The sequence below is a fragment of the Gobius niger genome (assembly GCF_951799975.1).
Source record: "Gobius niger genome assembly, chromosome: 22".
Lineage (NCBI taxonomy): Eukaryota > Metazoa > Chordata > Actinopteri > Gobiiformes > Gobiidae > Gobius > Gobius niger.
The window spans coordinates 21,111,786-21,136,830 of record NC_136873.1 but is presented as its reverse complement, the minus strand read 5'-3'; the positions used below and the strand labels follow the sequence as shown (position 1 = coordinate 21,136,830).

The window sequence follows — 25,045 nt, the reverse complement described above, 5'->3', positions numbered from 1 at the left end:
GTGTTGTCCCAAAGTGGGTTGGTCCCACAAAGGAACCAAAAATAGGACCCAAAACAGATCCCATGAGAGGTACAAACATGGGGCCCAATTCAAAGTCATTCCGCAGGTGAAAAAACTGTCCGCGTTTTTTTGCCTTGCTGTAATCAATGTTGAATTGATCTAAATCACTATTTCGAAGGCAAATCCAAGGCTCTATAAGCTGCTTTTTCAATAAGGGAGGGGAGTAGGGGCGGTTTCTCATCATCGCAGGAGCACATGGGCTCTGTTAACTAGTTAAACAATATTGAAAATTCCAGCCACGCCATATGTCCGCGGGTTTTCCGCGGTTTTCAGATATTTTTGGGCGGGTTTGGCTGCCCAGACCTGGCAACCTTGGCGCACAAACACACGGTCACACGCGGAGGCAAAGAAACAGAGAGGGAGAAAGTGCTCATTAGAAAATTGTCCCTCAAAATGTCCCATCATTCATGTGATGCAAGGTCAGTTGTATTCCAAAAAATATTCTATCGACACAAACATTTATATCGTTGTCTGGCGTAATCAAGTTGATTTGCCTCAGGTGCACTGTGGAGCGGGTCAGACTGTTTTTAATGCAGGCTAGCTAATATCGCAGAAATGCACAAGCCTAGCACAAGCCTAGCGCCACGTAGCTCTTCAAATATAAGAACTGCATGAATTACAAAAAAATATATCTCCAGAAATCAGCAACACTCTGGATAACTAGGAAATTAGGCCCTATGTCAAAAATCCTGAAATATCCCTTAAAGCTTGTGATGAAGCACTGCCCATCTCAAGTGCCTTTTGTGTATTGGCCCTGTCAGCGTTCTGTTCAAAGTTATGGAGAAACAGCAAAAAGCTGCTCCTCAAACACCTCTGTGAAATTAAAATATTTTCCCACATTATTTAAAACGACTTGAATACACAGTTTGTCCATTTCTGTCCTGCCAAATAATCTGCCAGGAAGCTCCCTTTTTCAGATTTAAAGCAGAGCTAATTCACCTGGGTTTTAACTATAATTGTAACAAAACATTTTTTTAATTAATTTTTTACATTTGAAATAAAAATATTTTCCGACATTATTTAAAATCACAGAAAATTAAATATGGGTTTTACATGGTATGAAAGAGACACAATGTAACTGAAGGCTTGCCAGGTCCGCGGTAAAACCACGGAATCGGGTGTTTTTTAAAAGCCATTCCGCGGGTGAAAAAAACTGTCTGGCAACGCTGAATCACAGCATGATGAGCCTGGGTTTTAATTATAATTATGAAAAGTATTGTTTAATTAATAGTTATGCAACTTTGGGATGTTTGCATTTAAATGTTGGCATTAATCGACCTGATGGAAACAATAACATCGACAATGAATTCTACTCAATAGGAATTTTCATTGACCTCCAGAAAGCATTCGACACAATAGATCACACAATACTACTTAAAGAACAACTAACCCCAAAATCAACTTTTTTTTCTAGCTAAGTTGTATAAATGGGTATCTTATAGTGTTGTCTACATGTATCTGTCACTATTTTAACAATTTAGTGCATATTTGTTGAAATCCTGTCTTTGTGTCCAAAACCGTCTGTGTGGCGCCATCTGCACCTTATCGAGTGCATTACATGCTTTACTGTTGGTTTCCTTCGTGATTAGCTCTGAGCGGGGCGCTTACGTCAGCAGGAGGGCGCCGACGTCAGCGGCCTCTCTTCTGTGGAGTATAAAAGCAGCCCACTCCGCACACGCCCCCGTAGCGAGTTGGAGTTTGGAATAGCGAGTGTCTTTATATCGATTTTCAGGTTTGCGATTTATTAGCGTAGCTTTTAGTTAGATTTATTACATAGCTTTTAGTTAGATTTATTAGCATAGCTTTTAGTTAGATTTATTAGCTTGTCGTAGTTTAGATAGTTATTAGATTTAGTTGTAGTTTAGTCTTAGTGAGAGATTAGTAGCATTTAGCATAAGAATTAGCTAGGTTAGCTGTATTTAGTGTTCTGTATTGTGTAATATTAGGTGTAGTGTTGTAGTCTTGTTTGTTAGGATGGGGAGAAAGTGTAGTGTTGTAGGTTGTCATAGTTCTGTAGGTTTACATTACTTTCCTCAGGACTTAGAAATTAGGCGCCAGTGGCTGCGCGCAATTGGCCTGGGGGAAAACTGCGAACTCCCGCCTCGTGCTGGAGTTTGCAACCAACATTTTGCTTGCGATTCCTTCGCCAACTCCTTGGAGTTTGAGCTGGGCTACAGTAAGGTTCTTCGTTTGAAGAATGAGGCAGTCCCCACCCTTGCTCTTCCACGACTGAGCCCACCGACACTGCTGCCCCGCCAGCAGGACGCTTTCAGGCGCCAATCTGAGGTGAGTGAGAATAACAACAACCTAAAACTGCTACTAATGTCATGTAAGTAGAAGTTCGATAGTGCACGTTGAAATAGATTGTAGTAGTGTCTCAAACAATGCGGGATCTGGCGTGTAAATAAACTATGCACTGGGTGAGGCTTGTGGCTGCGTGTGCTCCAAGCGGTGCGCCCCGCACTCGTTCACTTGACTTGGGCAGAGGAACAGCAGTCTGCATCCATCAGCTGCCTGGCAACTCTCTAACCCCGCTCAAACAGAGAGCTATGAACCGCATGAGACGGTGAGCTGACAGTTACACCGCTGTATATTATGACATGTGAACTTTTATAGCCTTTTGTAGCTAGCGGGAGTGGCTAATGCATCAGTCTGCACAACAAAGTTACGCTGAGACCGCGCGTAATTGTGCTTGAGACTGAGCACCAAACTAGTCTACATTTTCGCGATGACAGTAGCTTTCATATTTGACAACAGCTGCGCAAAACGTGAGTGCATCTACAAGCTAACCTATAAAGCTAACGGATAGCTATCATTTAATGTGTGGCTAAACTGACCGGGCAGGTGCCCGTGGCTCCGCGCGCGCTCGTGTGACATGTGATCGTGGTCAGTGAGGGGCGAGAGGGCTGACCACTCCAGGTGGACCGTATGGTTATTGGGTGCTCTGGTGCTGGGATCCATATGTTGGCTTACGTTCACTAATCTGCATTAGACAACAATAAAATGCACTAAGGAAATGTAACACATTACCCTTCTTCTGTAGTGTACATTTTAAAAATAATATGTATTTTTACGTTTTCAGCCAGTGACCAGAGAATTTGGCTGCCAGACTGATCCAGTCATTGTAAGTCATGCAAGTGTCCAGGCCAATGTGAAGCCGAGCAGGCGAAGCAAAGGTGATATCTCTTTTTATTGTTTATACAGTCATTTTATTTCTAAAAACACTCTGTTTTGTGTAAATGATAATTACGGCCATTTTTAACATGTTTGTTTATTTTGTTTGTGTTTTGTACAGCTACTCAAGCCCGGACCGCTTACACAAGCGTCGGTTGTGGTACTGAGGACCTGATGGAAATCCCTCTTCCTGACAGTCCCAGAGCAGCCTCTACACCTTTAAAAAGGAGAAGGTGTGAGGTGTCAGCGTCTGACCCCAGCTTCCACATCGATGACAGTGCCAGCACTGTGAACTGTTCAAGGTACAAAGGAAATCTAGCTTTTTAATAGAAAAAATATATACAGCTTCCTGTTTTTTTGAGGGATGAAATATCCTTTATTTTATATAGCATTCCCACTGAAGTCCCTCCACACAAGGACAAAAAATATATTGTTCACGAGGACCAACTGCTGGAGCTGTTCAGGCGCTGTCCTGTCTGCACTGGTCGCTGTGCTGTGGACACCATCACAGTCGGCACACTGCTTCGGGTCACTCAACAGTGTCCTCGCTGTGAGTTCTCCAGTCAGTGGTCCAGTCAGCCCATGGTGAACAACATCCCAGCTGGAAACCTACAGCTCTGTGCTGCTGTGCTGTTCACCGGCTCATCGTTTAGTCAGATTTCAAAGGTACAGCACAAATTATTTTGTTTGGATTTTGTTTCCATCTATTATCAGTTGATAACCTATTTTTTCCTTTTATAGTTCTTGAGGGCCTTCAGTATTCAGGGCCTGTCAGAGCAGTGCTTCTACAGGCATCAGGCAAAGCTCCTCATCCCTACGGTCAACTGGCAGTGGAAGCTGGAGCAGGATGACCTCATCAGGGAGGCTCTTGAAAGCGGCTCTGTTACACTGGGCGGGGACATGCGTACAGATTCACCTGGTAAATACATTTCATTAACATTTATCAGAAGTAAAAGTCAGCTAACGTACAACTTGCATTCGTGTAGGACATTCGGCCAAATATGGCAGTTACACGATGATGAATCTCTAATAACAAAGTCATTGACATCCAGCTAGTCCAGGTAATGGAATTCAAGGAATGTTTCAATATGTAATTTGGGATCACTCTGTGCATTTCAGCACCTAATTTATTTTTTGTCTTATTAGAGCAATGAGGTTGGAAACAGCGTGCGCATGGAGAAGGAGGGCTTTGTGCGGAGTCTGACTATGCTGGAAGAGAGGGGTGTCAATGTGGAGGCCATTGTGACGGACCGACACACCGGCGTGCAAAAGTTCTTAAGGGAGGAAAAGAAGGAAATCAGGCACTACTTTGACCCATGGCACATGGGAAAGGGTATGCATTTGGGGAATGCTGTGTAATATTATGGTTATTCTGCATTTAGTAAATATGTATTTTAAACTCTAGGAATTGGGAAAAAAATTGATGAGCTCGCAAAGAGAAAGAGCACCCAGGACGCTGGCCAGTGGAGAAAAAGTGTGGTAAATCATCTCTATTGGGCAGCTTCGACTTCCACCTCGGGACAGGAGGCTGTCGCTAAGTGGACGTCTGTGGCCAACCACATGCAGAATGTGCACACGCACGACAATGCCCTGTTCCCTCGGTGCCTACACGGGCCTCTGGTTGGGGAAGGGTCAAGAGTGTGGCTCAAACCAAGTAAGTTTTGCATTTGTTATCAGTAATACTGGCCCTCTACTCATTGTATTTTATGTACATTTCAAAAATGTAAGGTTGGCATTGTCATTCGAAACAAAAATTGCTTTACAATTATGTCATGGTAATTTACTCTGTAGGCACAGCAGCTTGTGAGAGGCTCAGTGACATTGTGTTGGCTCCACGCTTTGTGAAGGATGTGGAGAAAATCAGCCCGGTGTACCACACGTCAACCCTTGAGGCCTTCCACAGCCTGATAATTAGGTTCTCCCCCAAAAGTGCAGGCTTCTCCTTCAGAGGAATGTTAGCAAGGTAATACATACATACATTTAAAAAAAAAAAAATGTTGTGTGAATCTGTACCTAAAAATGTTGTAGGTTGCAAATTGGCTTGTTGCACCGGGCAACGTAAATTCACTTCCGCATTCCACGGTGTGATTGCTTGCACTTCCGGTTCAGTTCTGAGCCGGCTGAAAACAATGGCGCTGTTTTACACCCGCTGTCTTCAGGACCTGCCAAAAGTGTCTATTAACGACGTTCTTCGCTTAATTCGGGATTTATCATCGGCTCCCCGTTGCAAGAAGGAGAAGGGCTTCAAATTTTATGTGTCTAACTACATCGACAACTATGAAGGTAAGTAAAACAAAAGAACGACCCGTCACTGTCAGGCTAACTAGCTTTAGCGCTCATTAACTTTGTTGTGTGCCTTTCTTCAGTTGTAAAATTTATGTTCCAAAGTAACCTCAGTCTTTACAGTTTGAGTTGTCTTACAGTCTTAATTCTCCACAGTTTCTAACCCAGACCCATCAGGGAGAGTGAGCGTCAGGGCAGTCTGTTACAGGTCCATGCGAAAGCATGACAAGCCACATGAACTCAGAGTAGGGTGAAACCACAACAAAAACGCTCATCTGTTCCATGCCAGTCGGACTATGTTTTGGGGTTCTTATGTCACTAATGTTAAAGTTTTGTAGGCCTAGTTGCTGTTACTTGACGGCATTGAGTACATTTAGCAAGTTGCTCTATTTATGAAGGCTGCAGCTAACGCGGCAGGTAAACGTACGCTCCATCTAACTTTATGCTGAATTTCACACATTTATGTTCGCATTTCGGGAAATAATTATCATCGAAACCTAATGCTGGCAAGAAAATGTTTTAGAAGCTCTTAGGCAACGTAATTTATAGTGTATCCGGCTTCAGATTTAGCTAAATGATAGGGTGTGCATACTTGCATCAATAGCTTTCACGAGAACCCCAGAAGCTGGTCTTGATGGCGTCAGTTCCATGTTCTACTTTAAGTTCGAATTCTTTCACTTTGTTAATGCTAAGGCCAGTTCACGGGCCAGTTCAGTCTGCTTAAGACTTCATTTGTTCTGTCTAAAGCTGGGAACGCAGTACAGGTTCTGGCCAGGATGCATTTGGGTCCTATGAGACCTAAATGCATCCTGGTGCTTACTTAAAATCCCCCCCAGATCCACCTCCCAGTCACACATTTTTGTGTGTGGATTCATTACACTGCAATGCAAATGCAGACATTCGCACAATAAACAAAATATCAAGGCATCCTCACTTATAACTATCTGTTGCTGTATCTATGATGACTTAATAGTTTACTGTAAAAAGTAAACCATTTTTGTTATTAAATTAATTAAATTACATTATTTGGGCTTTCATAACAAAGAAACCATCAATGTAAATTGGAGTGTAAAGCCAAAGCACGTTAGAAATCTGCAAAGACTCTGAAATCCTGAATTGTGTTCCCAGCTTAATGTGAAAATGAGTAATATGGGACAGTTAGTAGGAAATTATAGATGTTTACATGACAGAATAAGCATTTGCCACTTTCATTATATTTTACATATTTGATATTATATTTGACTTGCCAGCTCCCACATTCTCATTTTCTAGTGGCCGACTGACGATGGTGATTATTCTGCTGTTTTTGTGACAGTTTGTTTTATGTTTAGGTTATGTTTGAAGACCGCTGCCCTGTGGAGATAGCGGAGGTGGAGTGCTCTTGTGCGGCTGGTACCGTGTTGTGCAATCACAGTGTTGCTCTGCTGTACCAGACCGCACACTACTCTGCTCTGAATTTGTCAGCTGTGCCACCAGTGCTGAGCTGCACAGAGACAGAACAAAGCTGGCACAAACCAAGGACCATGGTAAGTGTACATCTCAACGGAACCTGAGATGTACACAGTATGTAAAGGAATTAAGTACACCCATCATATTTCAGCAAATATTGTATAACTTTAAATGGGACAACAGTGAAGAAGGTAATAAAAAAAGTGAGCCTACCCATATGAAAATGTCCATAGGGATTCAAAGTGGATCCAGTTGGTTAATATTTTATGTATCCCTATGGGCTTGGATGTGCTCACTTTTTTGCTACTTGTTAAGACACAAATGGCTGTGGAGTTTTTTTGAGGAGGCAGTGAATTAACTCTGGTATAATGAAAGTGTCAATTCTTTGGTGCAGCGCTGGCCCCAGAACAACCTGACTGAGGGTGCATTAGAGTTTCAAAAGGATCAACTAGAGATTCTCGCCACTAAAATATATTGTGACGCCACTAAACAGGTTGCAAACATTTAAAAAATGAGGTTGCAATGCACCCTTTTGCACCCCTGTAGATCCAGGCCTGCTTGGGTGTTGTACTATGAGACATGATGAAATAATAGTGACATTTTATTAACTTCTGTGACATCATTAACATAAGTTAAATATATAGACCTGTTCACATTATGTATAATGACACTAATGTTTATGTGATGTACATTTACATATATCATGCCTTCTCTCCAAGTATTTACTGTAACTAATGTCAGTTTATGTGCTGCCAGGGTGTGAAACCAGGCCGTGTACGCGACATGGTTTTTGTGTCCGCAAGGCCAAAGCAGCGCACTGTTGGAAATGGTGTAAGGTAATAGTTGTTAAAGTTCTCGTGGAGTTGTTTGTGGAGTTGTTTTTTTTAACTTTGGTTTAATTTTTTTTTCAGGAGCAAAAGTTACAAAGCAGTGCGGGGAGAAATGCCTGACACTGATGTCCTCCGGGTTGCAGAGGTGTATGAGGACTTTCCAGCTGACCTGGCGCCTCTCATCACCACCATGGCCATCAGCGCCGATGTCCCTCTCGTCGACTCGGCTTTTGGAAAAGTGCAGGAAGGCAGCCCTATTGCTTTTCAACACCCACTGCCTGTCAGCCGAGTCATCACTCGCCATCCGGATGCCCCTCCACCACCGCTGCTGCCTCTGGGTGATTACCACCTCGAGTCCACCTGCGTCCAGTTTGTTTGCAGCCACCAGCAGCAGCTGGAACTGCAGTGTCTGGCCACAACGCTGGAAGAGGCCCGACAAGTAGAAGGTGCCACGAGGGAGCAGGGCGCCACAGTGGAGTGGCACAACGTAAGGAAGCCGCGCATTACATCCTCGCGGTTTCGGGAAGTGTGCCACGTTAGAGGGTCCAGTTCTGCTCTCGGTTTAGCCCAGCGGATCAGGAAGGGAACAGCTTCCACCCAAGCCATGAAGAGGGGCCTTGCTCTAGAACCTGTCGCTATTAATGAATACTGCAGGGTCAAGAACACCAACTATTGGCCCTGTGGTTTTGTTATTCATCCAGATGCCCCATGGTTAGGCTCTTCTCCGGATGGTTTGGTGTTTGATCCAACCGAGAGACCAGCGTTTGGCTTATTGGAAATAAAATGTCCAAATGTGAAAAGTTATGTAGATTGTAAATATTTAAAAAAGTGTAGTGGAATAATGAAACTTGTGTCAAGTCACAGCTACTACTGGCAGGTGCAAGGGCAGCTCCTGATCACAGGAATGAGATGGTGTGATTTCGTGGTTTATGCCGAGGATGACATTCTCATCCAACGCATTTATAGAGACCCTGGTGTGTTTAAAAGTATTAGGGAAAAGGTGGACCACTTTTACTTTTATGTGTACCTGTCAGGTGTGTAGATATCTAATCATGTGAATATTCTGTTCATGTAATGTACATAGTTATAATGAAAACAAATGTTATTTGATTTAATGTTTAGTGTTCATTGGTAAGGGTGAAACATGTAATAGATTGACAAATGATAAATGAAATATTCTTCAACCAATTTTGTAAATGGTTGCACTCACGTGACATCACAGCATTCTAAAGAGCCTAAAGTGTAAAATTGAGAGAATGATAGTAAATATGGTAACAATCACAACACTGATTATGTATTGTGGTCTAGTGATGGGTAGAGAATCCCTCAAAGTGTGTGCCACTTTCATAATTTTGTCATACTGTATCACAGTGTTGGTCAGCTCCACTGTATAAGCGCCATCTAGTGGTGAAAAAGCATTATGGCACAGAGCCTGAAAAAAGCTCACTCAACAATGTATGGATGTATGTAACAATTTGGCAATGTATACTTTTCATGCGTTGCATCCATTGAATCATTTTGTAACAGGGCAAGGTCGCCTGATCAGAAAATTGTGCGGCCCTGGGCCATGAATCCCAAATGACAAAATGGGCCAGGTCTTGCTCTCGCTCGAGTGCATCTCGTCTGAGATTGTGACCTCAAATTCTAGAATGTGAATGCAACCAATAGAATAATTTACATTTATGACAATCTTTCTCAAATGGTATCACATTAGCGTTTTTAGGTGGTGTTTTGTCCACGCATATTGTACATAATTTCACTTAATGTGCTTTTTTTCATGGATGATTACTGTACAAATCTTTCTATTAAATTGTATATGATTTCCACTAATAAGCTTTCATTGAAGGAGAAAAACAGTCGTTTGAAAAGTATTTTACTTGCAAAGTAAGTAAAAGTATTGAACAAAACATGAAATATTATTCAAAGAAAAGAAATCCAGAGCAAAAGTTACTACTGTAGCAGAAGGACCTCTACAAGTAGCTCTCCAGCACATTCTTGGTAGCTCATCAATAACTTTTTACAGTTGTACACGATCACATTTCAGAGGCATGTTTGGAACACAATCTGCAAACATTTAGGTAAAGTCAAGGGTAAGGACAAAATTGTATTTTCTTAAATCATGTTAAATATCATCTTGGCTACTACCTCTCCAGTTGAAAAAATATATACACAATTTCATTAAAGATATCATCAAATTCAGCTATTTACATTTTATTAAGGGCTTTGATAAGATTAAGTTGCCCATGCTTTAACGAGTGGACCATTCTGGTAATTTACCAGGTAACAGGCCACATTGAACAGCTCATCAATGATCCCACACAAAGACACTGGGACAACTTTGTCAAACAGTTTGTTCTCCTTCACTCTCCTGATGCAGCGCTCCACGTGGACCCTCAAGCGTGCAATTGACTGAGTCTGCAGAACATCTTCTGGGCTCATCTGCTTTTTCCCTGAAAGGAAGGCAGGTCGGTACACTTTGCAGGGAACCAGATTGTCAATTAGAAAGCCCTTGTCAACCATTATTGCCATATCTGGCTGTAGGGCGTTGATAATTCCTGACTGCTTGAAGATCTCACGATCACTCATGGATCCTGCATACAAGGCTGACACAAATGTGATGGCACCATGGGGTGCCATACCGATCATTGCCTTGAGTGTAGAGTGGGACTTGTATGTTGAGAAGACCTCACTCTGCAACAGAAGATCCGATGGCGTCTGGCAGTAGATCTCCGTACAATCAAGCACTACTTGTGTGTCAGGGAATGCAGCAAACTCAGGTGGAAGGCGAGCACGCACAACCTCACGTGGCAACCAAAGGCGTTTGCTTCCAAGCAGGTGGTACAGGAAGTTGGCCCATGTGGTGATGATCCTGCTTACTGTTGTCCGATGAATGTCAAACCTTTCGGCTAGATCTCGGAGAGACAGACCCAATGACAAGTACATCAGGAACAGGAGCAGCTCATCAATAGGAGGAAGTTTCTGCAAAAGAAAAGCCATTGTTGACAATTGCCTTAGATTAAAAAATAAAAATAAAAACACAAAGAAAAAAAAGTAGAAAAGCCATCATAGCTTCTCAGCTCTGTTATGGCCACTGTTTAAAATGCACATGTTGAACAGAGCGACACAAATATGTATAAATACTTCAGATCTCCTGCACTATATGTTGTGTTACTGGTAGGTGTAAACAAGACAGTAACTAACTTTAATGGAATAAACCATGAAGGCACTAAGATGGGGCTAGCCAGTCTGTTAAATCTGATTGTCATACACTTATTTATCAAAACAAAAGATTCATACCGTGGATGTGTGAAACCTGGCAGAGTCATCAGCAGAGGCCTTGGTGTTGGTGACCCTGATCATCTTGGTCTTGGATGCAGGCTCGACCAACTTCCAAAAATATTGGAAGTGTCTGTATGAGGCAAATCTGTAAAAAATATTTAGAGAAAATTAAGACCAAACTTAATGGGAAGCCAGTTCTCTGTGGTTAACCTCTTAACCCGTTTGGCTATACCCAAATCTAAAAGCTTCTTGACTGGAAAGCAACAGTGTCCTTTGCCTTATTTGAAAGCCAAGACTTACAAAAGTGACCATAACTTTTTGTCATTGAACTTTTTAACGTGTTTTTGCTATGTTCTTGTCACTTTTCTATTGCCTTTCCAGCGCGTTTTTTTTCGTCACTTTTGGTAGCTCGTTTGTCAATTCCCACCACACCAAAATTAGTTTGGTGAAGTTTGATTTAGATGAATCGCACACAGGCAGAGAGCAAACTTCTCGCAACTCAGCAGTAAACTGTCAACATTGTTTTAGTTGAAATGCTGACTAAACGTCAACTACACGCACACGTTACTATAACTAAATACAGAATATTATACATACAAACTTACCTGGTATAATGGCGAATCTGGTCATCGGAGCCTGCAAAGCGCTCCAAGCAAAAACGCGTTCGCAGCTGCAGCCGCTCGATTTGACTCCGTGCCAGCTGAAGTTGTCTGCGAAGGGACTCGTTTTCTCGCAGTAACTCGTTAGCCATTACTCCAGTTGCCGCCGACACACAGTAATCGTGGTCAGGAGCCACAACCTCCATCTCCGACCCTGATAAGTCCTCAGTAAGGTCTGCTGCAGCCGCAGCGCTCTCCTCCGGCCGTGGCTTCCGCTCCCATACTCCGGGTCTTGGCTCAGGGAGTGAGTAATTGTTCCACTCAAACAGAACAGGAACAGTCCCCTTTTTCAACAGCCTCTTACCCCATGCTGTAACAATGATATCTCGTGGTAAAAAATGCCGGCTGCAAACTCTCGTGTCCCTGCTCGGAGTAAAGCTAGCTCTCCGGATTCGAGCTAGCCATAGCTGACGCACTGCAACATCAGCAGGAAAGCAGTGGAAACTCAAACTAGAGTTATACCGCGACGAACATGTACATTTAGGGACACAACAATGTAAAGACGATCCTCCAACCCACTGAAAGGACGTTCTCTGCTTTTGAACTCCGAACAAACTCATTTTCGCTGGCTAGCTAGTTTACTCCGATGACAACAATCCAGGTTGATTGGCAGGACGGGAAACAACAGGAAGTACCCTCCCTTACACCCCGTGACCGGAAGTTAGTGGCCGCCATATTGTGCACGTAGCCAATTGCTGCCCTGCACTACAATGAAAATGCTACAAGGTCACATGCTACAACACTTGAAGGTGTACTGCGGTATGCGATAGTGTACCCAAAGTACAAACGTGGCGACTACACCGTGCGAGCCTTGAAGATCAGAGCTACCTCAGGTATGTCACATTAAAAACAACACAACCAATGCTTTTACAAAGACAAATGTTTTGTGCTTTGTTTACAGTCTATATTGACCAACTAATGGCCCTGCTGTTTGAAAGTGTGGTTGAGGATCCTCTCCCATACCAGGAGCACACAGACAAAGTACCTGTGCCTGAACCACTCTGTGCCCAGTATGAGAGGCCAGACAAGCAGGAGGCTGTGAGCAGGCACAGGTCCAGATTTTTCAAGAGGACATAAGGTGAGCATGTTAAGTTTTGGCTTGATAATTTTGTGTGGCAAATATATTACGTAGATTACATAGCTAGTTTATAATGCTAGACTATAGTGCTAGTTTAGCAAATGTAGAATAAGTAAGGATTAAACAACAAGAAGCTGTGTATTACACAGGTTTACTGCACAACGCAGAGTCAGTTTTTTCAGATGATTTATCTAAAGCGACTTCCACAACAATAGTAGCTTAATTTTTAATCATTACTGTGGAAATTGCTGCAGTGGAGTGATATAGAACATGATTTTCAGACGAACTGTGCGATTACAGGGAAATAATGCACCAGTTACCATTAGAATTCTCAGATGATTATGGATTGACTGTGGAATATGCATTATTATATTTTCAGACTGGCCTGGCAGTATGGAACAAAATCTTTTCAGAATGCAGACTGTGTTGCCTGAGAGAAGTGGCTAACCATGAACCAAAGTCCAGTGGATGAAAAAAGCCCGTGTATGAGTGGTTTTCTGGATTTTCCAGCTTGAGGTGTGTGCAAGACAGGACTGGCCACTCATTTGAACTGTCATAAGTACCTGTAGGTGAGCACATCACAATATTGCTCAACTCGCATTAAAATTCTAACAAATGTAGCATAGGAGTATTGTATTTTACACCAGTAAGTGGGAGAATCGTTTTTAGTGTTGACCAATAAATGCATTTGTTGACACCTATCATTTTGTTTATATTACTATTTCCCCAAGTGGTTTATATTTCTTCTCATTGAAAACAGTTTTTTGCCTTATTGAGGACTATATTTTACATGTAAATTAGAATGATGCTAACACATCTTGCACGCAAAAATGTATGCTGAGTTGTAACAGACTTTTCTTGTCCATGCAGAGTCAGAGGTGGAGAAAGAGGTGGAGAAAATGCATGCAAACCATTCTTCATGTCCACTGTATGTATCGGATCACAAGGTGATGCATTTGATCAGTATATTGATGACAGACTTCCCTTTTAAAGTAATTCATGTCTTTGTGTGTTTTTTAATTTTTTTTATAGCATTTCAATTCACATTTTCAGACGACCTCTCTATCGGGCAAAGAAAGAATGTTTCTGGAAATGGAGGCACATTGGACAAGGACAGTACCCAACCACATATAGAACGATGGGAGTAAACATTGCAATATGAAGAATTCTATAAGCTGACATGCCACTGGACAACATAGTAGATGAAATCAATGTTCCATGCAAGATTTAATTGTAGACACTGAACAGCAATCCAAGAACAAAATGAAGCCTTTAGCTGTTTCTGTCAGATATTTCACAGGATGGTTTGGTGAGGTAGAACCAGCACCACTTTGTCTCTAGAAGCTGAAAACTTAATGGTGCATGTGTAATTATTTTAGTTGGTATTGCTGGGTTGCAGGTTCTAAAATGTGATGTCACACTCCCCAGTGGGGAGGCAGGAGCCAGTTTTTCATATTAACTGCATTACACTTTCACAAGTTGCAGCCAAAAAAATAAATGTATGAATTACAAAAATGATCACTAATTTGAGTCACTGGGTCCATTATCTTTCTTATACAAGACCAAACATTTCCTCAAAAATGAAATAATTGTACCTCTATATAACATTATAGGCCTTTAGAACACTAACCTGCAACCCAACAACTGTATAGCCATAAGAAGTCAACTTTGTCTCCCGTGCATTGAGAAGACCTGCATGTATGCATGCATGCAGCATACTGTACATGAGCTACTGCTACTTGGTTAATTTAAGCCATCCTGTAGCTCAACTGTGGATGCAAGAATTCAGCTTTACTGCTATGTTTTTAATGCCTTTTCCCCTCAAAACTGTAATTATATCAATCTAAAAGGCGTATCAAAGTTTGATGGATGATCGAGCCACATTTAAAAATTCAGTTCAGTGTGTTCTAGTTCTGATTCCATAAATTAAGTATTAAACAGTCAAGTTCGATATTGTATGGCAAGTATTAATTTAAATTGTATTTGTTCAATTTGTTTATTGCACACATCTAGGTAGACTAAGTGAATAGAGTACCACATGCAGCTTGATCCTCAAATGAAATATAAACTGTCATTATTGATTGATTGATATTGTCGTAGTAAGATTAACAAAAGAAAAATTGCATTGGGTAATTGCAATGTTGTAAAAGCCAGGAAGTACAAAATTAAGTAAGAAAACTTACCAAAAAAATAAGATCTATCATTTTCACTATTTCAACTAAATAAGCATACATGTAAAGACTTTATTATAGCCTTTACTCATCATTTAGTGGTAGTTCAGTGCGTGTGTTACATTGGTTAAACCTGTAATTCACTAAATGTAGTAATAGAAATGACTTTGTGGACCCAAGAGCCTAATGTTACAGACCCTTAGTTAAGCCTTTAGATAAACATGGATGATTTATCTGCTTTATCTTCAATGACCAACCGAAAACTATTTCTAGGACAGTGTTCTTGCACAATATTTTTTTTTTATGTGACATGTTTTGTGCACTTTGCTGTGAGAGAAATAAAATAAAGCTTTGTAATACATATAATCAAGTCTCTATACCTCACACATTCTCTGCTTGGGACACTGAGATACATCTGCAATGTTTATGTAGACCACAGTGAAAAGTCTACATCTAAAATAGATCGGTAGATTCTGAAAGTAGCCAGGACAGTTACGTTTGGTCCCTTAGCTGCGATGCTAACATCGATCTTGCTCAATGCTAAGCCGTTAGCTTTGTAAATGACAGCGGAATCACTAATAAAATAACCCCGCGCCTCAGAGCAGTCTCGGGTACAAGGCCGCTGTCTGCCACGATGCCTGTCCTGTGTAAAGAGAGCTGTAGAGCTGTCTCACCATGTTGCTAAATAAGTTAGCTCGCTGTGCTCGAACTTTGTTTACGAGGAGCGTTGCGAGTGCATCGTTAGTCAAATGACTCAGGCCTGTCAATCAGACCCCGAAACCCCTCCCACCCCTCACCCCTCCCGCGTGCCCCTTAGTCCTCCAGGCAACGCCCCTTTTCTGTTGAGATTTTCAAATCTGACACTCTCAGACTGAGCCTCTGGAAGGGGGGGTTAGATACCCTTTAAAAAACTTGAAAAAAATGGAGTCCGAGGTATTGCCTATAACTGGGTCAAATCCTACTTAACTGGAAGACAACAATATGTTCACATAGGTAACCAGAGATCAAGTATGAGTAGAATTACCTACGGTGTCCCGCAGGGACCAAAACAATTTTTGTTTTACATAAATGACCTTTGTGAAATCTCAAACAAACTAAAATGTATACTAATGCGGATGACACCACGATCCTGGGTACGGGCAACGATCTACAACTACTTGGGACTGAAATCACCTCCAAACTTTCCAAACTTAGAGAGTGGTTCAGCATAAATAAACTATCCCTAAACATTACAAAAACTAAAATGATGGTGTTTGGGAACCAAAAAGGGGGAAAACCAGTACAAATATTTATAAATGATGTTAAAATCGATCAAGTATCTCAATACAAATTTCTGGGTGTAACTCTGAGTCACAACTTGAGTTGAAGATCTCAGATAACAAATATCAGATCAAAAATGGCCAAAGCAATTGCTCTTTTAGGTAAATGTAGATTTTTACTGAATCATAAAAGAAAAGAAAGACGCTGTACGTCTAAAAAACCAAAGAAGAGCCAAAACTCGAATAAACATCGGTCCGGTGTATTTCCAGATGGAGGGCGTTGCGGGCGAGTCTTGGACTAACTTTGGACGCGCAAGTGGCTGTTTTCCTTCTAGACAGTGTGGGAAATTGATGTTTTTTAGCTAATGTTATATTTTATAATGCTATTGAATGTTTTTGATGAATTTAATCTATGTGCTTTAAAGTTTCAGTTGAAAACCAATCTTTTCACACGCACATTGCTGCAACAATACCCCATTTCTCGCTCTTGCATTCTTTTGCTCATATCTATGGAGACGTCCAGGTTCCCACACCAGTGTGGACAATAATAACTCCAAATAAGGCATCAGGAAGACACTTCTAGTGGAAAACTACTGAGAGAAAAGCTTGGTGACCTTGGCCTAAGCTCAACTCATCTCCTATCTTTTCGTGAACGTCACATTTTTGATAATATATATTGTAAGAGCGCAGTTAGACGATGCTTTTCCCGGGACGGCCCCGCTCGAGCACCGTGTGTGTGTTAGTGTAGGGACTTTAGCGCTCGGAGAATCTGTGTTTAGAATTGTAATTGTTATAGGGAATAAATCTTCTTTGACTAAAGCTACTGAATTTTGGTTGTTTCTTCTTGGACCTTGGGATCAACGAACACGCTTGGCGAGACCTTTTTGATACTTTAATATTTTAAACTTAACTGTTTAACTGTGTTTAAATTGATCTTATGGAGTCAGATCTTGTGTATATTAGAGCGCTAATATTTCCTGTAAAATCGCCTACAACAGGTAATCTAATGTTCCATTTTCCTATATTGTGTGTGTTTGCTTTAGCGTTGAGACGCGTGTTACCGATAGTCACACGATTGCTGTTCCGTGTATTGAAAGCAGAGACATATGTGGTGTAGGACGAAAGTCACGCTACAGCAGTGCCAGTAATGTCGTCCAATACACATAAACTGCACGCAACTTGTATAATATGCTATTTTTTTGTGATGTAAAAGTGTAATGAAATATTTATCAACCAAATGGTGTATGTGCGAGTCGCTAGCGTAACTGTTTACAAGCTTTGTTCGAAGCTATGAAAAGCTAGGTGAAGTATGTTCCTCAGTCAGTTTCACCTCGACGTTTGCAGCGTTATTTGTTTTGAGGTTTTGACCCGTAATGGTGTTTTATGAATTATAAAGATTATAAAATTAAATGTTCTGTTTGGAATAGTAGGTATTACAATAGACATGCTAATGGTTGATAAAGAAGCTAGCTTGTCACCGTCTGAGAACTTCGCCATTATATGCTGAAAACGGGTTCATGTCCAAGGATTAAAACCTCTTACCCCCCACCTAAACCAAGCGCATATTTTTTGTCGTGTTTTCGTTTGTTTGTTTCATGTTTTCGTCATGTTTTTGTTGCTCTCGACTGTCGTTTCTCTCCTTTGTTGTGTTGTTGTTGCTTTTCGGGCACGCTTTTGTTCCTTCTGTTGTGCCTCTTCTGTCACGTTTTGTTTGTCACTTTTTGTGTGGCTTTTGCATCACTTCTTTCATTACTTTTCTGTCGTGTTTTCATCACATTTTCGCTTTGAGATTTGCGTAATGCAAAACTGGAGAAAATGTGCTCGGTCCAGGTGGGGTTTAACAGGTTAAAGCCCATTGTCATGCTTGTGAGATGTTTGTGAATTCTTGCTTATCTAAGCAGCATTGTTTTTGTTGTTGTTGCAGCTATGAGATTATGAAAGTGACATCCACACCTATGACGCATGGCATGACTGCTGATTTGCCACTTCCATCAGCATCCAGTATTTCATCTGGATCACAATCAGAACAGTGAGTCAAATAGGGCACATCTTCCACAATATTCGTTATTCTCTGTGTTTTAAAGCATGCTTAATGTTTTCAGTGTGGATGACTTTGCTATGGCTGGTGTTGGAGACCTTGAAAGGAGTCCAGTTGACGAGGCATCCATACAGCAGCTGGATGCAAGGTATAAGGCTTTTTACTCTTTTTGAACACATGTAATGTCTGTTATCACTGGCACATGTCTGACACTCTTTGTATGTAGTATGACATCGCTGGACTTGAATGCTAGTGCAATTGATTATGAACATTGGTATGGTGGGGAAGAACACATTCTTCAAAACCCAAGACACATACTGTGTGGACACCATAGAGGACTTCTGGGAGGAGAAGCGGAAGGTTATTACTTCCCGTCTACAAAACAAACCAGATTTAGTTGTGCTTGGTAAGTTTCACCTCTGATTTAAATGTTTAATTTATTTTAAATAATACATTAAAACTGCCTACATTTCAACTTTGTCTTTGTGTTTCTGAACGGAGATGGCCGGATGGATAGCCCTGCTGCATACTGCACATACACGGTCATGGAGAATGACAGCAAAGAAATAATCTACATGCACACAGAGGAGAAAAGAAAAAGAGGACGCAACAGTGTAATAATGGAGAAAGAGGCCTTCATTGTCTCACTTGATTCCCTGCTTAAAGATTTAAAGAATCTGAAAGAGTGTACTGATGCACATCCACAGATTTCAGTATTATTTAGTAAGTATACATATATGTATATATATACGTATATTCCACTTTAGGGGCATGCTCTGTAGTCATTTTTCCATTTTTTTCAGTCAGTGTATATAGTTTTTGTTGTTTTGTGCAGAAAAAGGAAAGTACAAAGAGTCTGGAGTTCGTCATAAGCTCGACATGTGGCATGGATCGAAAAACTTGGGAAGGAAGATCCACCAGGTAATAAAGATTACTGTGCTACTGTTACTGTATTTATTTATAAGTGAAACGTTTGTCATTGCAAATGGTCCATAATTAGTATTTGCTGTGCATAGGCAGCGCAAAGAAAAGGCTGTGCAATTCTTTTTGCATGGTCGAAGGACATATGTAACCACAAGACTGCTGCAACATATGATGAGTTCTTTGTAAGTCTGCTGTTCTATTATTATTATTGTTATGATTATGATTATTATTGAACATTTGTACTGACTGCTATGTTGTGTTACTTTTACTGTATTACATGGTTCTGTTTCTGTAGGACATGTGGACAGGAGTTCTTCACCATGTCACTGGAGAACATGAATGGCTTCTTGGATCATGTCATCACGGTCCGTTGTTAGAAGAACGAGACAAAGCTTGGATTAGCAAAGGATCAGTGGCACATGAAGCACTGATTGACATCGTTCTGAAAGTGAGGTGGCTGAAAGAGGTTGAGAAGTTCCTCTGTTTGAGGTATGTGTTTCCATGTCAACGTATCGTGGTTTTGTGCTCTGTTCTCTATCACAAATAATAATAAAAATATATATATATTTCTATTATATTGCAGACACTGAAGTGTGAACATAAAAATAATGCTGTGTTTTTGTTTCAAGATCCACTGCTGAGCTGGAATCTTTTCACAATCACTTTCTTATGTCTGCTGGAAAAAGATTCTACTTTGTTTGGCCAGTCTACAGAGCACGGACACACCTGGCTGGTTTGGATTAGAATCATCATGTTCACAGACCACTCAAAAGAAATGCTGACGGCTCATTGGAGTAAGTTTAACTTTACTTTGTTTACTTTAAAATGTCTACCCATTAATCTTCACTAATAAAGTTGTATGTAACTTTGTCATCAAAATAGGTACAAGTTACTTTTTAACAAGAAGTCACGGCGGTGGAGTATGTACCCTGTGGAAGTGGAAAAGGATTATGGGTACATCCCAGATCTACAGAGGGCCATCCTGTTGTGTCGGGTTTCTTCAGGGAAAGGCATGTCAGCAAAGAGGAGACTGAGACCAGATGACCCACGGCGGTTAGGACTTCTCCCCGGAGTTCCACGTCCAACCGACGAGGAGTTGTTACAAACTCAACTCAGCCGTGGCCTTGGTCTGCATATGCTGACTGAGGATCTATTAGAAATAACCGGAGTGATGTTGCTCTCAAGTCTTTATTTGGGAGTAAATTAAAATAATGTCAGTTGGAGTAGCTTGTTGTCTGGAGTTGTAGTCAATACTTCTTTAAGTATGTTGGGTACTCTACACACTTCAGTAAGAGTAACATTACTTCAAAATAATAGTACACACACAAGTGCAGTGTTATATATTCTACATTAGTGAATACACCTTTACAAATGTAATACATTCCAGTATTTTGTGAAAGTAATGTTATATTACTTTTTCAGTACCTTAGGAATATATTTTTGTATATGCTTATTTTATCATTCGCTTCCTTCAAGATACTTTTTTGTTTTTTTTAAGCACTCCTTAGTGACATTGAGCGCAATAGACCATAATTTAAGGCCATCTTCATGCCAAGACAAACAGGTAAGCTAAACGCATTTCAAATTAAGTAAGCAAACAAAAGCTATCCTTACATGCATGTAGGGCTTTGTGCAAAAAGTATTTGATGCTGATTTACTGTATATAAACAAAACATATTTATGTATTTTTTTTTTCTTAAAGCACCTGAATCCTGTGAAAGTGGAGGCCACTGGCTGATGGGGCTCCTCTGCCTGCTGTTTTTCTGAAGAGGACACCAGTGAAACCCAAAGAGACACCCAGCCTCACAACTGTGTAATGTCATGAAACAGTCGGACAGGGCGGACGGTCCAGCCTGTGTGGTCATGATGTTGCGACTTCCCCCACAGTTACCTTTTTAATAAGCTCTCTTTTTATTTTTCCTTGGCGAATGACAAAATATGTGTCCCACGCGTCGCATAGGGCTGCACAGTTAATTGTTTTCAAAGCAAATTGGAAATGACTGCATTTCTTAGGTAATTCCAAACTAAATCTGTCATGTTCTAGAATGCATGTGAAGTTTTCACTCTTATGTGTAAAATGTGACGTCAAAGTGAGTCTCATCTGAATCTTGAATCTTAAAAATTACAACACAAGTCTAAAAGAATGTTATTGATATTAATGTACAATTGTGCCGCCCTAATCGAGAAGTATTACTTTTGTACTGTTTCAATTCTTGGTTCAGTCCAGGTCTAGTCCTGGTACAGTTTAAGATTAAGGCGCTTTATTTGTCATTATACATCAACTATACAACGATCCGGGAAGATCCGAAATTTGCATACCTCGAAGATACGGCTTGCATATCTCCGGATATTCTCCGGATCTTTGACAAATACGGACATATACTGGCTTCCGGATATCTCCGTATATTTCAGGGATAAATATCCGGAGTTCGGATATTCCCGGATACAAAAGTGGTCCCGAGCCGGGAAGATCCGAATTTGCATACGTCGAAGATACGGTTTGCATATCTCCGGATATTCTCCGGATCTTTGACAAATACGGACATATACTGGGTTAAATCTTCCCGGATTTTAGGTATTTTTGTCCAGTGATAATGTAGCATCATCACATCCCTGCTGCATGCAATTTACAATTAGGTTATATTGTCCTTACGAAGCAAAGCGGTGATCTGTGGGTGAGCATCGGTGACCACCGCTTTGATCTTCAAGTCTGGTAGCAAAGCTTCCATGGTGCGGCAAAAGCACTCCTTCTCCATGATCACAGAGTTCCTACCAACCATCCTCTTGTCTATTGAGTCAATGTAGACAATGTCTCTTGACACCTGCTCAATAGTGGTTTAGGTGACCTGAGGCAAAAGAAAAATGGTCAGCAAACAACTATCCAAATTCAGCTGCTGAGATAACAAAGATTACCAGGAGAGTCCATTCTGCCATCACCTAGAAAATAAAATATAATGATAAGCACACTGTAAAAAAGCTAAAAGATAAGACACATTTGTATCACAGCCATAATGTTGTTAATTCTTAGAGCAAATAAAAGTGCACTCACCAAGGAGAACACCACCATCTTCACGACGCAAGCGTCCAATGACTTCCGCTCTTGTTTGCTCCCAGTATTTCAGTACAGGTCCTTTGCAATATGCCTCTTGAATCCTAAAAAAGGTTGACTCTGCAACCATACCCATTCCCATAAACTTGAAGAGGAGAGCCACCTTTCTGTAGTTGTTGCCTGAAAGTAGTATATTTGCAGATAGCATGAAGTCACCACCCTGCATCTTGAATTTTAGTGTTGGCTGTGAATTCCAGCTCCACACCAGATGACCATAGGGGCATAACTGTAGTAAATAAAAATACATAAATACAATAGCGTTAGGGCAGTACAGTGAGTCACTTCACAGAGATACATAGCTGTTCAACATCTTACCCAATTCAAAACCACTCCAGTCCCACGAGGTTTTAACACAACCTGAAAAGGTTGTACACCAGGACATGGCTGACCAGTTAGTTTGTCAACATAGCTGCACTTCTCGACAGGCAGTCTCAGATGTGTGGCAAGGGAAAGGAGGTTGTCATTAAATGTAATATTTGCTCTTTTCCCAATTAGATCATCCTCAGTCTCTACACGATCGTCATAAAAGATCCAATTGTTCTGGATCATCTGGGGTATCAAAATCAAGGACAGTCTCATCCACTGTTATTTCTCTGAGCTCCTCTATTCTTGTGCCAACAGTTCTGGGAAAGATATTACTTATTTTTTATCATATCAATACATATTTAATTAGGTAGTTGGGGGAAAAATAAATAAAAATTACCGCAAACATAACGAAGGGACAAAGTCCTCATCAGAGTCATCTTCAACATCTATATTGCCAGGGTCATCCCAAAAATCATCCATCTCAATGCTGCCTCAGGAGAAATATAATATATAATAAAACATTTTATTGAAGGAGTGCGATCTGAATAAATGGAAAAGGAAATGTTCAACACTTGCACTGTGTCTTTCAAATGGCTAGTTTCGCCCTCATCTGGAGAGTCAGGAGGATGGTCTTCTGCTATGCTCATGGAGTGCATGCTACAACAAAAGGCAGAGTTATACAAGAAATATGAGATTCAACCAGTGGGGGGGTCCGCCCCTTTACACCCGTCTCCAGTACGTGCTAGTGGCAGGCCGTGGTATTGCAGCCAGCAGCCCAAAAAACCCTTTTTGTCATAGACACTCATGTAAAAGGAGCAGCCTGTAAAATGGTCCACAGGCATCTGGAGTTTCAGACTGAGGCAAATATATTTCTTTAAAATTACTATTTTTAGGACATGGACTTTTTTTCTTAGTAAAAAAATTGTAAAGCATCAAAAATACATTTTTAAAAGTTTTCTAATGACGTGACGTCACCAGGGCCGTAGACGTGCGCGAGCGTGTGCGTGATGACTGATGAACGAGCAGATTTCTCCCTCCTGTGATTTAGCGGCTGAAGTCTGAGCAAAACAAATGAACGGACTGGACTAAAAACAAGGATAAACGCGAAATAACAAACATCTCAAGTAAGTTTATGTTTCTCTAAGTCTTTAGCCAAAAACGAAATACGAAATGTATGATGAATATAACATGTGTTTATAGCATTGGATTATGGTTAATAAGAAACAACTAGTCTACATGTTATTAAACTCATTTCTGAAAATTAAATAATGGCACTAATAACCTGTAACTGTTTTATTAATAAAAAAAAAATACTAGCAGCATTTAATGTGCTTATGTACTTACACCATTATTTGTGTAAGTAGAATGAAACACAAAAAAAATGCATGATTTCCGCATCTGTCCTGGATACAGTACAGTTCAATACAGTACAGATAATAAATGCTATATAAAAAACAATATCTCACATTTTACCAATGAAAATGTAATATAAAACACTTTTGCAGCGCTCATTCTTTGTATTTCAGCCAAACAATTATAGTTGTGACGCTATACTAGCAAATACAGTGAAGTAAAACTCGATTTTTATCAATTCTATCACAATATCAAGACTTCCAGCACTTACGAAACTTCCCAGAAAAGTGACCGAGCGGAAGTTCATGAGCGCGGCTACGTACGTTCGAAGGGCCGCTAAGCGCCCGGTTGTTCCAAGAGCGGGCTAAACTAGCTTTTTAAGCCCCGCACTGACAAACTAACCCCCAAAGTCATCGTAGCATGGTAGCTTATTCGCCTGAAATGGCCTTAAAAAAACATTTTGTATTTAAAGAACGATAATATTAAGAGATTTGACTTTTTGCGTAATGGCGTCCGCTCCGCTCGGAGGCTTCGTCGGCAGCCGTGCGCTCACGCTGCTTTCACCCACTTGGGCCGTGGGGAGCATAGATACAGGTGACGCGTCATACGGGTACTTTGGGCCGTTATGGCGGACGAAACTGGAGTCATGCGCCACTGAGCACCCCTATGTAAAGAGATAGGAGCTGGGACAGCATGCCTCTTCCATTTATATATTTCTATGGATTCAACACACACACAAATAACAAACAAAAGTAACCTTGTTGTGCCACCACTTCACCCTCATCAGGCAACACCAAGATCTTCATTGGCTTCGCATCTAGTAAGATAGATTGTTACAAATAACAAAAACGTACAAAATAAGCTTTAGATACAGTTCTGAGAACATACTGGTCCTGATCAGATTCCTCTGTAATGCTTGAGATGGGTAGAGACGGTGGCCTTGCTAACGCTTTGCTCGGTGTTGACGTTTGTCAACGATTATAACTATTAGAAGGAATAAATATGAAATGTCACAGTTCTCACAGAGAAAGAAATACCGATGTAAAAGTGTCTTGACACAGAACATGAATCTT

General features: G+C 40.9%; 1 protein-coding gene and 1 long non-coding RNA gene across 2 annotated transcripts; one reads left to right on the top strand and one right to left on the bottom strand.

The window, feature by feature from the left end:
* Nucleotides 1-5,363: 5,363 nt before the first annotated feature.
* LOC306981536 (uncharacterized protein) lies at nt 5,364-8,838 on the top strand (the record flags this gene model as incomplete). The annotated part of the gene is made up of 5 exons (XM_079581143.1): nt 5,364-5,517; nt 5,674-5,699; nt 6,849-7,043; nt 7,723-7,802; nt 7,878-8,838. 5 exons carry the CDS (start codon nt 5,364-5,366, stop codon nt 8,836-8,838), a joined length of 1,416 nt encoding a protein of 471 aa, XP_079437269.1.
* A 13,433-nt stretch (nt 8,839-22,271) lies between these two features.
* On the bottom strand, nt 22,272-23,278 carry LOC306981740. Its single transcript, XR_013794140.1, has 4 exons — nt 23,196-23,278; nt 23,017-23,106; nt 22,629-22,936; nt 22,272-22,539 (listed from the first exon to the last, which is right to left on the bottom strand). It is a non-coding gene; the product is annotated as an uncharacterized lncRNA (long non-coding RNA).
* Between the last annotated feature and the right edge of the window lie 1,767 nt (nt 23,279-25,045).